Genomic DNA, 14,089 nt, shown 5'->3' with positions numbered 1-14,089 from the left:
CAATGGAGGCCTGCATGGGGGGTGGGGACAAGGGCAGGAAGAGTTTCAAAGGCATCCGTTAGGAAGGAGCGAAACCAAGCTTCCCTCTCCCTTTGAGGGGAAGGGGAAGGGGAGCTGCCTGCTGTCCAGTCGCTCAGGGATTTTCAGCATATTTGTGCCCGGAAGCTCTTTCCCCCTCCTGTCTTCCCTGGCCTCCCCTCTTTTTCGCTTGCTCCATCAATCTTGTCATTTATGGCCCTCAAAGTTTGCAATACGGGGAGAAGAACTTGAAACAAAAGCCTCGTTCTAACGGCAAGAGAGAATTACTGCCGCGATAAATCAAACCGCACTTCCCTGGCCGTCTGCCTTATTATGAGGAACAGAGATTGAATGGAAGGACCCACAACCTAAGCAGGAGATACCGAATAAATCAATGGGGCTGTCGGCTGCACCGGAGAGGCTGGATCACACCCTGCGTGCAACTGAACTCCACTGTCCCAGAGGGCGTCTCAAAGGAGGGCAAGGATCTGCTCACACACACTTGTAGAGTCAGCTGTCAGCTGGCTGGGCAGAGCCAGAGGGGAGCCAGGGGAGCCAGGGAGCGGAGGCTCCCTAGGTTGGGTAAAGGTAAAGGTAAAGGGACCCCTGACCATCATAGAATCATAGAGTCATAGAATCATAGAGTTGGAAGAGACCACAAGGGCCATCGAGTCCAACCCCCTGCCAAGCAGGAAACACCATCAGAGCACTCCTGACATATGGAGCACTCCTGACATATTAGGTCCAGCCGTGACCGACTCTGGGGTTGCGGCGCTCATCTCGCTTTATTGGCCGAGGGAGCCGGCGTACAGCTTCCGGGTCATGTGGCCAGCATGACTAAGCCGCTTCTGGCAAACCAGAGCAGCGCACGGAAACGCCGTTTACCTTCCTGCCAGAGTGGTACCTATTTATCTACTTGCACTTTGACGTGCTTTCAAACTGCTACGCTGACAGGAACTTTCCCCCATAATGAGGCACAATTAATATCCTTTTAAAAACAGCAGCAGCAACAACAAGCATTTGTTCTCCTCCGCAGATCCATTTTGCTCTGTGTTTCAATCTGTATCCCTAAACTACAGCACAAGCCTTTGCAAATCTACTCAGAAGTAAGTCCCACTGAGTTCAGTGAGATTTACTTGCAGGAAGGTAGGTGTAGGATGGCAGCCTTTGCTGTGTGTCCCCCCCCCCAAACCACACAATTCTCTTTATGTACAGATAAACAAAGAATCAAATAAAACTGAATACATATAATCAGTAGAACTAATACATAATTATACTCCATAAAACGGATGCTATCCACCAAATATTTTATGGCCTCTAGCCCTCATATTTTGCTTTAGCTTTATATTCACATCAGAGCAGCTGGAGAAGGAAGCCAAAACATTTTGCTATAAAAAATTAATTTGTTTTCTTAGTCCTTGGACTAAATATATGTTTTTAGTGATTAACTGCACCCTACCAGGATCCAGAGCTAACTTGTCTAAAATGTTACCAAGTGTTAAAAATAGTTTCTCCCTCTGTGTGTGTGTGTGACTGTGCACACATGTGGGGAGATAGACAGATAGATGATAGATAGATAGATGATAGATAGATAGATGATAGATAGATAGATAGATAGATAGATGATAGATAGATATAGATAGATGATGGATATAGATAGATAGATGATAGATTAGATAGATAGATAGATAGATAGATAGATAGATAGATAGATAGATAGATAGATATAGATAGATAGATGATAGATCGATAGATGATAGATAGATGATATAGATAGATGATAGATAGATAGATAGATAGATAGATAGATAGATAGATAGATAGATAGATAGATAGATAGATAGATAGAGATAGATGATAGATAGATTTGAGAGACATCCACACCTATTTCTATCTTGTCATAACCTCACTTTCTGTTTTACAGTGATCCCAGTAATTCCTATCTTACTTATTACTCCAAAATGCAATAAAAATGGACCACTCTTCAATAAAATTTTCTCTTCCCATCTGCCTTAATTATATTTTTTAACAAGCTGCCATTTTGTTAAAATCTGCTCTCCTCTGATTTGATTCCTATATTGCTTATCCGCTTGTGAATTCATTTTTATTTTTATTTTGTTGATGGACTCGGCTGGTGCTGGACGCATTGGCCACCTTTTATGGAAAGGCCTGAAAATAACAAGCAAATAAATAAATAAGCAGAAGGGCACCAGTTATTTGCTACAAGGAAGGGAAGCGGAGGTGTGTGGTCAGTGGACAAGGGGGACTAGGCTAGTCTATTAAATGTTCCCGGTAAATAAGAGTATTAAAATATTAAAGCCTGGCGCCTCCTTCCCAAAGTCTGGGAAGTTTCTGCCAGACTTAGGGAGGGAAGCACAGCCCCACATCACCCTTGCAAGCCTCTGGCCCTAACTGTTCCCCAGTGAACATTTCCACCAGGAAAGAATGCTGTTACCTGTCAACGCCTTGTCAATGTCCCTCTGGGCCAGCCCAAAGCAGAAGCTGTCCACCGCCACGGCCAGAGCTTGGGCAAAACTGGCGTCAACAAGGAAGGAGCCGTCGGTGGAACTGACCAGGCTGCAGCGGGTGCTGGTGCCGTTGTCCTCCGAGACAGATCCCCACCCGTTGAGCAGGGAGCCCCCCAGCGAGGCGTCGTCCTCACTCAGGCTGGACGAGGGGGTCCAGCAGAAACTGCGGAAGAACTTTGTGGAACGGCAGCCACCTTCCTCCTCCATGTTGGGGTCGTCGTCGTCGTCGTCCACGGCACTGTTCTCTAGCAGCTCGGAGGCCAGTGGACCACAGATATAGCCATAGGTATGAGGTGGGGAGAAGACCCGCGGAGGAGCAGAAACGCCGTCGCTCTGTTGCCTTAGGAGAAAGGCAATAAAAGGAGACAATTAAAGCCATGTTCAACAACATCAGCATCACTAGATGTGTAGCATTAAATACACATTAGCATTTCTTAAACAGTACAAGAATGAGGACACAAGAGTCCTTTGAAATTCACACTTCTCCAAATTTTACTGTGCAGACCTCCAATCAAGTAATGTCTATAAAAATGCATACGTTAAAAATACTGTGAGCCTAAAAAGTCACATGTCGGTGAAAATGGCTCCATGTCTATGGAATGCTCTCTCCAGGGAAGTTTGCCTGGCCCCTTCAGTATACACCTTTAGGCACCAGGCTACACCATTCCTTTTTAACCAGGCCTTTGGTTGATCTTATTGACATCTAACACGCTTTTAGAATGTGGCTCTTTTGGGATTTTTTTTTTAAAAAATTGGGTTATTGTTTTTGGTTTGATTTTATATGTTGTGGTCTTGTTTGTGAACTGCCCTGAGACCACCGGGTACAGGGCAGTGAATATTGAATAAATAAATAAAAAATAAATAATATAACACAAAAATGCACTTCATTAGGGGAAACCTCTTTGCACAAAATGTATATATTAGGCAAAGCTGCAAACAAGCATGCCAAATTACAGAAATGCGCATCCAAAATAGTGGTGCATTTGCATCGGGAAATGCAGAGAACTAAACTGAAGACTGGGAAAAGATTGGAAGACTGGGAGACATAGAGAAGCAAAAAGTGACAGATTTGCCCATCCCTCCTAAGAGGGCTGGTGGTCTCTCCCTCCTTGGAGGACTTCAAGCTGAGGTCAGATAGCCATTGGTTGGGGATGCTCTAGCACTGGACTGCCTGCTTCTTGAGGGAGGTTGGACTGGACCTCTCCACCTCTATGGTTCAAGGATGCTATGGGCCTTCTCTGATATAGACTTTAAAAAATAGCCCCAAATGCTTTAGGCTCTGGGAAGTGGCAATCCACTGTGGCCTTAGGTCTCAGTCTCATGGAGTCTCATTTCAGCAATAGGGTGGTACAGAGAGAAAGATAGAGAAAAACGGAGAGAGGGAGGGGGGAGCTATACAGTCCTGTGACACTGCAAACTCTGCCACTTTTGGTTCTGCCATCAGTTGTAGCCCCAAATAGATATCTCCCGTGGCCCAACAGCCCCCTCCTAACCCTTTTAGAATGCTCCAACCCTTCATCATTTTGGTCACCGTTTCCCTGGCATGTTTCTATGGGGCATTCTATCCTGCCAGCAGCCTCCCACCCAAGAAATGACCCAACTGAGGTCTTCTACAGCTCTGGCAGTGTCACAACATCCAGAATTCTCCAGGTGTTACCCGTGTCCATCTGCCTGCATTATTTGCTTAAGTGCCCTTCCTTTATTTTTATTTTTCTGCTAAACCTACACAAAAACCCTGACAGAGGCAAATTGCCCATGCTGGAGCTCTGCCAAAGATCTCTTTGGTATTTGGGATGAAATGGAATAATGCTGCTCAGCTTTTAAAGAGCATTCGGGGGGGGGGGGATGAAACTGCCAGAAAAGGAAACCAGCAATCCAGAGGTTTTGATTTAATTAGCAACTTGTTCATGCGACTCTTCATTTCAGGGATACATCGTCCCGGTTAAATTACAAGGTAAATCTCAGCAAAGAACTCTTTAAGAAGGCAAGCGCTATTCCTGGCATGGGCTTGTTTCTGTCAACTCCAACCCAACCACTGGCACATTGCTCAGCTTTTCTGTTCCTCGGTCTATTACATTCCACAGTTGCCCTGTTTACCCTTGCGATGAATTCTTCTGCATTTGGGATGAGCAAATCAGTCATTTTGGGTTTCTGGCTGGTTCCAATCTGAAGTTCAGTTCTCAACATTTCCACATCAGTTTGTGATTTATTTATTTTTAAGCCTTCATGAAAACCCATCAGCAATTTCGCATCATATACACATTTTTGCAAAGCAGTCCTATCCCCCCCCACCACCACATAGAATACATTTCTATGGCTAGCTTGTTCTGGTTCATGCATTTCTATACACATTACCTGTGAATTAAATTACTTCCATTACCTGTGAATTAAGTTACTGGCCTCGGCCCAGTATAACTGAAGGAGCGTCTCCACCCCCATCATTCAGCCCAGACACTGAGGTCCAGCTCTGAGGGCCTTCTGGTGGTTCCCTCACTGCGAGAAGTAAGGTCACAGGGAACCAGGCAGAGGGCCATCTCAGTGGTGGTGCCTGCCCTGTGGAACGCCCTCTCATCAGATGTCAAGGAAATAAACAACTATCTGACTTTTAGAATACATCTGAAGGCAGCCCTGTTTAGGGAAGTTTTTAATGTTTGATGTTTTATCATGTTTTTAATATTCTGTTGGGAGCTGCCCAGAGTGGCTGGGGAAGCCTGGCCAGATGGGTGGGGTATAAATTATTATTATTATTATTATTATTATTATTATTATTATTATTATTATTATCTTTAAATGTGAACTGAATGCCCATTCCTATATGACACACACACCAAGCCCCAGCAGGGCACTTAGAGAATTTTAGACTCTGCACTTAAATAATCTTATTGGGAGGGGAGGCTTCTTTAGGTGGGGGAACCTCCTCCTCACAGGCTTATTGGTGTGGTGTAGTGGTTAAGAGCAGTGGACTTGTAATCTGGTGAGCCAGGTTCGCGTCTCCACTCCTCCACATGCAGCTGCTGGGTGACCTTGGGCCAGTCACACTTCTCTGAAGTCTCTCAGCCTCACTCGCCTCACAGAGTGTTTGTTGTGAGAAGGAAGGGAAAGGAGAATGTTAGTCACTTTGAGACTCTTTCGGGTAGTGATAAAGCGGGATATCAAATCCAAACTCTTCTTCTTCTTCTTCTTCATGAAGCCCACAAGCACACCTCCTGTGGCCTGCAAGACCATTTTGGCCTTTACGGTGTGGGTGGTCATGTGAACAACTTTGCTCACTTCAAAACGTGGAAAGCCAGTCTTGGCTGCTGTTAAGGGACTGCCCTGCTCATTCCACTGAGTGGAGCCCTGGACGTCTGCCCCAAAGTCCTGCCCTGAAGGCACAACCGCACAGCCCTGAAAGCTGCCAACCGTCAGCTCTACTAATGCCTCTCAGAAAATCCCAGCTGAAAGCGGATTTGTCAGCTGTTGATGGAGGGTTTTATTACCAGCTTGCCGGTGGATCCTGGTGACATTCCAGGGGAGCAGTCATGTGGCTACGGTGCTCAACCCTTTAGATATGGCTTGTATAAAGATGTATGTGTGTGTAACTGCAGGTTTCTTGTCCCTCCATAACCACCGTGCCATTCCGAGCCTTTCCCAAGGGGCTGGAAAACATTTTGCAGTCAGCCCTGAATGCAACTGACTTAGCATCAAAAGCTGTGGTCAGGCCACATCCTGCCCTAAGGCCCAGAGGCCTCGGAGACAGCAGCCTAGCATGAAAAGGAGGGAGAGGCAAATTGCTCTGTGAAACCCACCACATATTCAGGCATGCTGGGTTGGGGCTCCTCTTCAGAATGAAGGGGATCAGCAGGATAGGACAGAGGGAACCAAAGGCAGCTGCCCCTGCCTACGCCAGTTCCTGGAGCCCTGAAATGGACTGCACGAAAAGCCCCTCAAGATTGGGGAGTTATCACGCAGAGAGCCTAACTGCAAGTTAGCAATTGTATTGAAGATTTCCCTGCTCAAAATAAGTACAGTGGTACCTCAGGTTAAGAACTTAATTCATTCCGGAGGTCCGTTCTTAACCTGAAACTGTTCTGAACCTGAGGTACCCCTTTAGCTAATGGGGCCTCCTGCTGCCACCGCACCGCCGCCACACAATTTCTGTTCTCATTCTGAAGCAAAGTTCTTAACCTGAGGTACTATTTATGGGTTAGTGGAGTCTGTAACCTGAAGCATCTGTAACCTGAAGCATCTGTAACCCGAGGTACCACTGTATCAGGTGCTGCGTTAGAGGAGGGGGGGAGTGTCTCATTGGCAACAACGGGAGTTTATTTTTGAATGCTAATTTCCATGGCAAGGGTTGTTGTTTTTTTACCAAGATGTCAGCCGGGGAGGGAAACCTTGAGCTAGTAGCTGTGCTGATTCCCACACATCCCATTTTAAAAAAAAAAAATGTGAATCATGGGGAGAATGGAACGTCTCCATTTCTCTTTCCCCCTTCCACCCACTGTTTTCCTTCCTTCCTTAGGGTTCTCACATTATCGCAATAAAACAGTGCAGACCCTTCTTTTCTTTCCTTCCCTGCCCTCTCCCCTGGCTCCCCTCCCTCTGTTCTCATTCCCTGTTTGTTGTTGTCGCTGCAGCATTTTCATTTCTGATGTTCAGTCGTGAGCATGTTCTGGAGTGCCCAGGCTCACGGGCTCAGATAAGGGATAAATGAGTGTCAATGTGTTGCTTGGCTCTGAGATTAACAACTGTTAGGGTGCAGAGGTTTCTATCTCTGCATTGTGCCTCCCACTTATTCCAGTTGTGGTGTTATCCAGCCAAGCAAAATTACCCAGGAAGGGGCAGAGCAGGACTAGGAAAAGGGGTGTGTGGCCTGTGGGGAGCAGGAGTCCCATGGGTCAGATAGAGAGGTCTTGAAAGCCTCATTTGGGCTTCAGACCTGAGTTTCTCCACTATAGTTCAACAGCAGAAAATATGCTGTGCACATAGATGATCTCAGGTTCAATATCCTACTTGAGAAACTCAAACAGCAGACTGGGCAAGACTCTGGAGATGTACTCCCAGTTAGAGGAGCCAGGCAATGGAGATGGGGCCAAAGATTTGACCACGTATAAGGCAACTTCTTAGGGATGTGGGCAGCACTGTGGTCTAAACCACTGAGCCTAGGGCTTGTTGATCGGAAGGTCAGCAGTTCGAATCCTCATGACGGGGTGAGCTCCTGTTGCTCGGTCCCTGCTCCTGCCAACCTAGCAGTTCGAAAGCACGTCAAAGTGCAAGTAGATAAATAGGTACCACTCCAGCGGGAAGGTAAACGGCATTTCCGTGCGCTGCTCTGGTTCGCTACAGGCGGCTTATTCATGCTGGCCACATGACCCGGAAGCTGTACGCCGGCACCCTCAGTGATTAAAGCGAGATGAGCGCCACAACCCCAGAGTCAGTCATGACTGGACCTAATGGTCAGGGATACCTTTACCTTTAAGGCAACTTCTTAGGGATGTGGGTGGCGCTGTGGTCTAAACCATTGAGCCTAGGGCTTGCCGATCGGAGGGTCGGCAGTTCAAATCCCTGCGACGGGGTGAGCTCCTGTTGCTCAGTCCCAGCTGCTGCCAACCTTTGAAAGCACGTCAAAGTACAAGTAGATAAATAGGTACCAGTCTGGCGGGAAAGTTAACAGTGTTTCCGTGCACTGCTCTGGTTTGCCAGAAGTCGCTTAGTCATGCTGGCTCCCTCGGCCAATAAAACAAGATGAGTGCTGCAACCCCAGAGTCGTCCGTGACTGGACTTAACTGTCAGGGGTCCTTTACCTTTAAGGCAACCTCTTACACTTTGCACTACAACAACACTAGACTCTCCGTCATACCAGAGAAGCAGAGTGTATACACCATTCCCTGCCCCTGAAGAGGAGATGTGGCTTGGAGCAGGGAGGCCAGGCAGCTGGCAAGCCAGACCGGCTGAGGCTTGTTAAACATGTCTTAAGCTGGCAGGCAGTTGTCCCGCCTAGGCTCCAAATGGAGCTGTAATTATCTGAGTGGGATCAATGAGCTTCCCGTAAAATCAGCAACTCCATGTCCCAGCCCCAATTACAAAAGTGTAAGGAGTCGGTCTTGCGGGGAGAGCCTTCCCCAAACTGCAGAGGCAGCAGTTACAGAGCATTAGCTAATTGCAGCCAGCGAGGCTTCGGCTGGCAGAAGGATGGAGCTGGAGGCTTCCTGTTAAGTGCAGTTCCCACAAGACCAGGGTGGGGAAAGGGGCCGCATGCCCAGGAGGTCCTTCAACCCACCCTGGGGCAAGGGGAAGAGCAGAGCCAGCTTGGGCTGTGTGACAGAGACCTTCATGTTGTGAACGAAAGGCATCAAAGCAAATCAGGGAGCATGAGCTCGTGCATCCATCATATCTGGATGTTGTGCCAAGCAGTGTAATGGGGTATTAACCCTGCCCAGGGCCAGCCCACCTCTGTAGAACGTGGGGAGAGAATTTCTTAGGGGGTTGTACCAAGTACAGGAGCCAGTGTGGGCAGGCAAAGTTAGCTCCTGTGAATGATGAATACCCAAGTATTTGGTTAAATTGCAAACTTCGATTATTTGCTTTATCTTATAGTGGAATTATTGATTTGCTGTTATTTCCTGGAACTGTTTTTTTGCTTTTGTTTTTAATTTAATTTTGTTTTTAATTTTTGCCTACTCCCGCATAACCTTATTGCTTTGTTCCATTGTTGCCCAATCTGGGATAAAAAATACTCAGTGAAGAGTGGGTTAAAAATACAGTATTTTTCGCTCTATAAGATGTACCAGACCATAAGACGCACCTAGTTTTTGGAGGAGGAAAACAAACAAAAAAATATTCTGAATCTCAGGAGCCAGAACAGCAAGAGGAATCGCTGCACAGTGATCCCTCTTGCTGTTCTGGCTTCTGGGATAGCTGCGCAGCCTGCATTTGCTCTTTAAGATGCACACACATTTCCCCTTACTTTTTAGAAGGGAAAAAGTGAGTCTTATAGAGCAAAAAATACGGTATTTCATATGAATAACAATAAATAAAAATATAGTTTTGTGTTTTTGGTCTCCCATCATCAAAGGATGGGTGAAATAGGCAATGGATTCTGCCCCAAGAAAGCATTTATCTGCCCAAGTCATTTATGGCAAAGTTCTTTAAGGCTCTGCCATGAATTGGATACTCAAATTACTCCCCCGCCTCCTCCAGATACTGTTCCAAAGAGGAACTTGTGCACATCCCATGCAGAGAGATGCAGAAGTCTCTTCCATGTCAAAAGAACATCTGTGCAATGTGGAACTGAGATTTTCTCCTTTGCAGAAAAGCACATGTAGCATACATGAACCACCTTTACATGTTTTCAGGGAATGTGCAGGGGGCCACCTCCCTGGGGCTATTAGGCTTGGCTGGAAGACAAAACAGAAACCAACACAGAAGCTGTTTGAAACAAATCAGGACACAGGGCTTAGACAGCATATTTGTGCAATAATCCAAGCACTGTGGTTTGAATTGGGGTTTCAGAGACACTGTGCTTTCTTTGAAGGGAGGAAGAGAGAGGAAGAGAAAGAAGAAAAGCAGCAAACCCACCCCTGAACTTTTCTTCCAATTTTACTGCTCTTCTAAAATCATCCCCCTCGTTTCAGGTTCCACTTTTGCCCTCCTTGCCGCTCTAAAAATTCAGGATTTCAAATTTTCGGGCCCTAGAGCGGTTCTCAAACTTTTTTCTCTGGGCCACACTTCCAGAATAAAAGTGTGCTCATGCCACACCAATTCTTTTTTATATAAGAAATACACTGGAAAACAAAAATAAACAACTCCTAGCAATGCTTGATTTATAACATAGAACAGAAGTACTTTATAATCTGATCATGGGACCTCAAGAAAGTATAAAGCAACGCAGCTACATAAGAACACAAATCATTCCCTTACACTTGATGTTCTTGCTCTCGTTTTGAAAAGGTATCTATTCTGCAATATATACTGAAATGTTCCTTTGAATTTCCTTGAGCCTTCCCATCACAATTGCCATCCTCTCCCACCACAACAATGTTGTGCACCGCACACTTTGAGAACCATTGCCCTGGAGAGATCACTGGAGACTTAAGGTGTCTGTATAATTTTTGCCTTGCTTAAAATGTGCAAACAAATTGTAAGTGGCGACAAACGGCAGGCGCTGCTACAAGGCAGAAGATACCCAAGCAAGGAATTGGACCAACTCCTCAAGATTGCACCCCTCGTTTCAGCTGCCTCTGGGTAACACTCTCATCTCTTTCTCTTTCACATTTCAACTGCAAAACTGCGAACTGCAGCTTCTTACATACATAACACACCAACCCTCTTCTCTTAGCTGCAGGTGTGTCACCTTCTCTGAGCTCTGCTGGGTGTCTCATTCAAAAACAGAGCTATCCCAAACTATCAGGGACCATCTCCGAACCATTAGCTCCCATTCTGGTCTATTAACGCTGGTTAATCCATGTAACCAACAATAGACAAAGTAACCACCGCACCATCATTGCCATCATCCTTGTGCTTTGTTTGCGTCCTTCCCAAAGACTTCTGGCTGAGCACTGTGCGAGACAAACTGCTGAATTAGACTGACCTTTGCTCTGATCCAGAACAGAAAAACTGGCTTAATTGGACATTAGAGCAGGCAAGTTATGCATCCCGAAATCTGATTATGGACATACTATTTCAAAGTGGAGCAGAGAGGTCAACTCTTTAACAGCTCAAACAGCTAATGTAAGTAAAAGAATAAGCCTTACAAAGTTATTAGCACACAGAGGACCAACAAACAAGAACTATTAACCTTAAAATTGCACCACTAGGCAATAACATATAGTAATAACGTATCTCTCCTTCTGTTTCCAGTGTTCAGACTCTGAGGGCCATTACTTGGTGCTCAGTTTAGCTTCTTGAAAACCACAAGATAATGCACAAGATTGTAATATGAAACAATGTTCCTCATAACCTGCTTACCATGTTCTCGCCATTCCCTCTATTTCTGATGTTCAGGGCGTGAGTGCCGTTGCTTCGGTAGCCAAAATGGCAGCACCCACACATGGGAGAAAGGAGTCAGTAGTCAGAGGAATCACGAGGTTTACAGAAGTACAAAAAGTATTTTGAAGAGGAGGGTCTTGGGTGGGGTCTCTCGAAAACAGCCCAAGGAGAAGGCCACTGAACACTAACAGGATATTGGAGCAGGAGATGGAAAAGCAAATGTAAAAATGGAGTGGAGTCTCTTGCAACATGGCTACACTGTAGTTCTTTCTCAGAATCCACAGTGCTTCCTGGAGATCAACTCCATCATGTTCACAATAGCTTGGCAGAGTAGCCCGAAGGAAGGGACCGTGAATTAAGAGACAATGACTTACCAAAGGTCAGTGGATTCATCATGCCTGTGGGGGGGATTGACACCTTAGTCAATACATTACATTACACTGCATTGGTCAGGGACAATGAGGTCAAGGGAAGGAGCCAACGCGTGCTGTCATCAACTGGCAGACTTGGAAATAAATCCCACCGAAAGCAAGCTTTTGAGTATGCTGTTAATTTACCTCTTTGGGGTATTCAGAGGGATGCTTGTGTCTCTTGCAACAGCTAATGTCAGGGTAGGTGGAGAGAGGAGAGAACGACGGACTAGGAGCAGAGCCACCATCTACATTGTCCTTAAGACGCTACATTGTGTGGACTGCGTTGCTCTTACCTTTGATGCTCTGCCTCTTCGCTGAGCTCTAGGTATTCAGCCACCTCCTCAGGGGTCAGAACTGTCTCCCCATCATCATTGAGAGATACAGAGATTGAAGCTGCAGAAAGACAGCTGTAGGGCAGTGTGGGGAAGGTATGGCTTTCTCCCAGGGACTCACTGGTTGCCGGCAGGGAATCTTTGTCTTGTTGCTGAAGGACCAAGTCCATGGGAGGATCCAGGTAGCAAGTGCAGGTACACCTGTTCAAGCACAGAAATAATAGCAGGTGTGCTATGAGTGTCTCCAACCAAGAACTTTTCTATCTCTTGTTTTCAGCCTGGTATAAAAGCTATGGAAAATATCAGAAAACAGCCATCCCTTGGCTGCATTCCCATCATGCCCCAGATGCAGGCTTTGGTTAAAAATATATGATTATCTGAAGCTATACAATAGTTCATCTTCATCATTGGTCTGACTGCAATATAGGCACACTCGGAGGCAAGAGGCTGGAGAAAAAGGTTATTCAGTTGTGCTGCTTAGAGGAATGGTTTCTGGTTGACCCGCTAAAAAAACAGAAGTGTCATCTCTATTGTCCATTCCTGATCCTATTCTAAATCAAGCAGGAGATCACCCTTTCCTGCCCATCACAACAGGGACATGTGGAAGGACAGGGTTGAAACAACCTTTTGCAGGTGGATTCAAATTTCTTCTAGCTTTGGTGTCATAAATCTGGTGTTGCACCAAAGGGACATTTGGGACCAGGGACCAGGAGAGAATGGCAAGACTATGTACAGGCAGCATGTTCTGAAACCTGAGAAGTTCAGAAAAGATCTGTGAGTTATTTCCCAGGGGAAATCGTTGTTTCTCTGGGTTCTTTCTGATCTGCCCTATCCCATAATCCCAACTTTTACCACTTTATTTGGGCAGAGGTTCTAGACCTGCCTATCTTCAGCAAGGTCACTGCATCATATGCCCTCTTCAGACTATGCCCCCAAACAAAATATGCTGGGTTTGCATGACAGTTCCAACACCAGGAACTAGAAGCAAAATCTTAAATGGCCAGTCAATGTGCCACAATGACATCTCCCTTAGAGCAGATGGCTTCTCAACTGCAGACATGCCTGGCAAAACCAATGGGTTGGGGGAACATCAGGGGTGGGGAACCTCTGGCCCAGGAGGACAATTCAGCCAAACTATGCCAACCTGCCCTCCAACTATGACATCAGGTGTCTGGAGCTGGAATCAGGCATAGGTCAGCAATAAAACAGTAAAGCATCTGATGTCTGTAAAGTTAACTCTTTATTCAAAGAAACAAAAATAGCTCAGATCTAGAGGTCACAGCAACCCTTCCCAGTAGGTCTTGCCCAATGAGGCAGCTGCAAGGACTGAAGGTCCCCATCTTCCCACTGATCTCCTCCCCAGGTTCCTTCCCCAGCAGCCTAAAGCTCCGTTGTCTCTCATTGCTCCACTCTCTTCATTCCTCTCTGTGTTGTAGAAGAACAGGGAGGAGGGAAGCTGGTTTCAGCAGGAGCGGGGTAGTCCCTGGCTTCTTCAGCAGCTGGTCTCACCTCTGTCTCCTGGGCTCCCTCCTCTCCTGCCTCTGACTCTGGACTGCTCTCTGCCACAGCCTCCTCCTGCTCACTGAACCCTGTTGCTTCTTCAATGTCCGATACCTCCTTCCAGTCTGCTCCCTCTTTTCCCTCTGACCATGCACTGTCATCCCACTACCAATCCCCTGGTTCTGAGCCTTCTTCCCCTGGGGGTTCGCTTGGGCACCCCAGCTGGTGCCTCCCACCACTTCTCTACATCCAGCCAGTCCATGAGATCACATGTGGGGCAGGTAAAGGTCTGGATCCATCAAAGGTGGAGTTGCAGGCACTGCTGCCC

The 14,089-nt window shown here is 46.4% G+C and overlaps 1 protein-coding gene across 10 annotated transcripts in view; it reads right to left on the bottom strand.

Moving 5' to 3' along the window:
• The window catches only part of ROBO4 (roundabout guidance receptor 4), a 106,123-nt gene that overhangs the window by 12,762 nt on the left and 79,272 nt on the right, over window positions 1-14,089 (bottom strand). For all 10 annotated transcript variants that reach the window (XM_083713455.1, XM_083713448.1, XM_083713449.1 and 7 more), the window contains exons 17-18: window positions 12,223-12,462; window positions 2,474-2,886 (exon numbers count right to left, since the gene is read on the bottom strand). In XM_083713455.1, the coding sequence (XP_083569581.1) occupies window positions 2,474-2,886; window positions 12,223-12,462 (653 nt within the window). The remainder of the gene's footprint in view (window positions 1-2,473; window positions 2,887-12,222; window positions 12,463-14,089) is intronic.

Source organism: Podarcis gaigeae (assembly GCF_964106915.1).
Source record: "Podarcis gaigeae genome assembly, chromosome: 15".
NCBI classification, from domain to species: domain Eukaryota; kingdom Metazoa; phylum Chordata; class Lepidosauria; order Squamata; family Lacertidae; genus Podarcis; species Podarcis gaigeae.
This window is presented reverse-complemented; position numbering and strand designations above follow the sequence as displayed.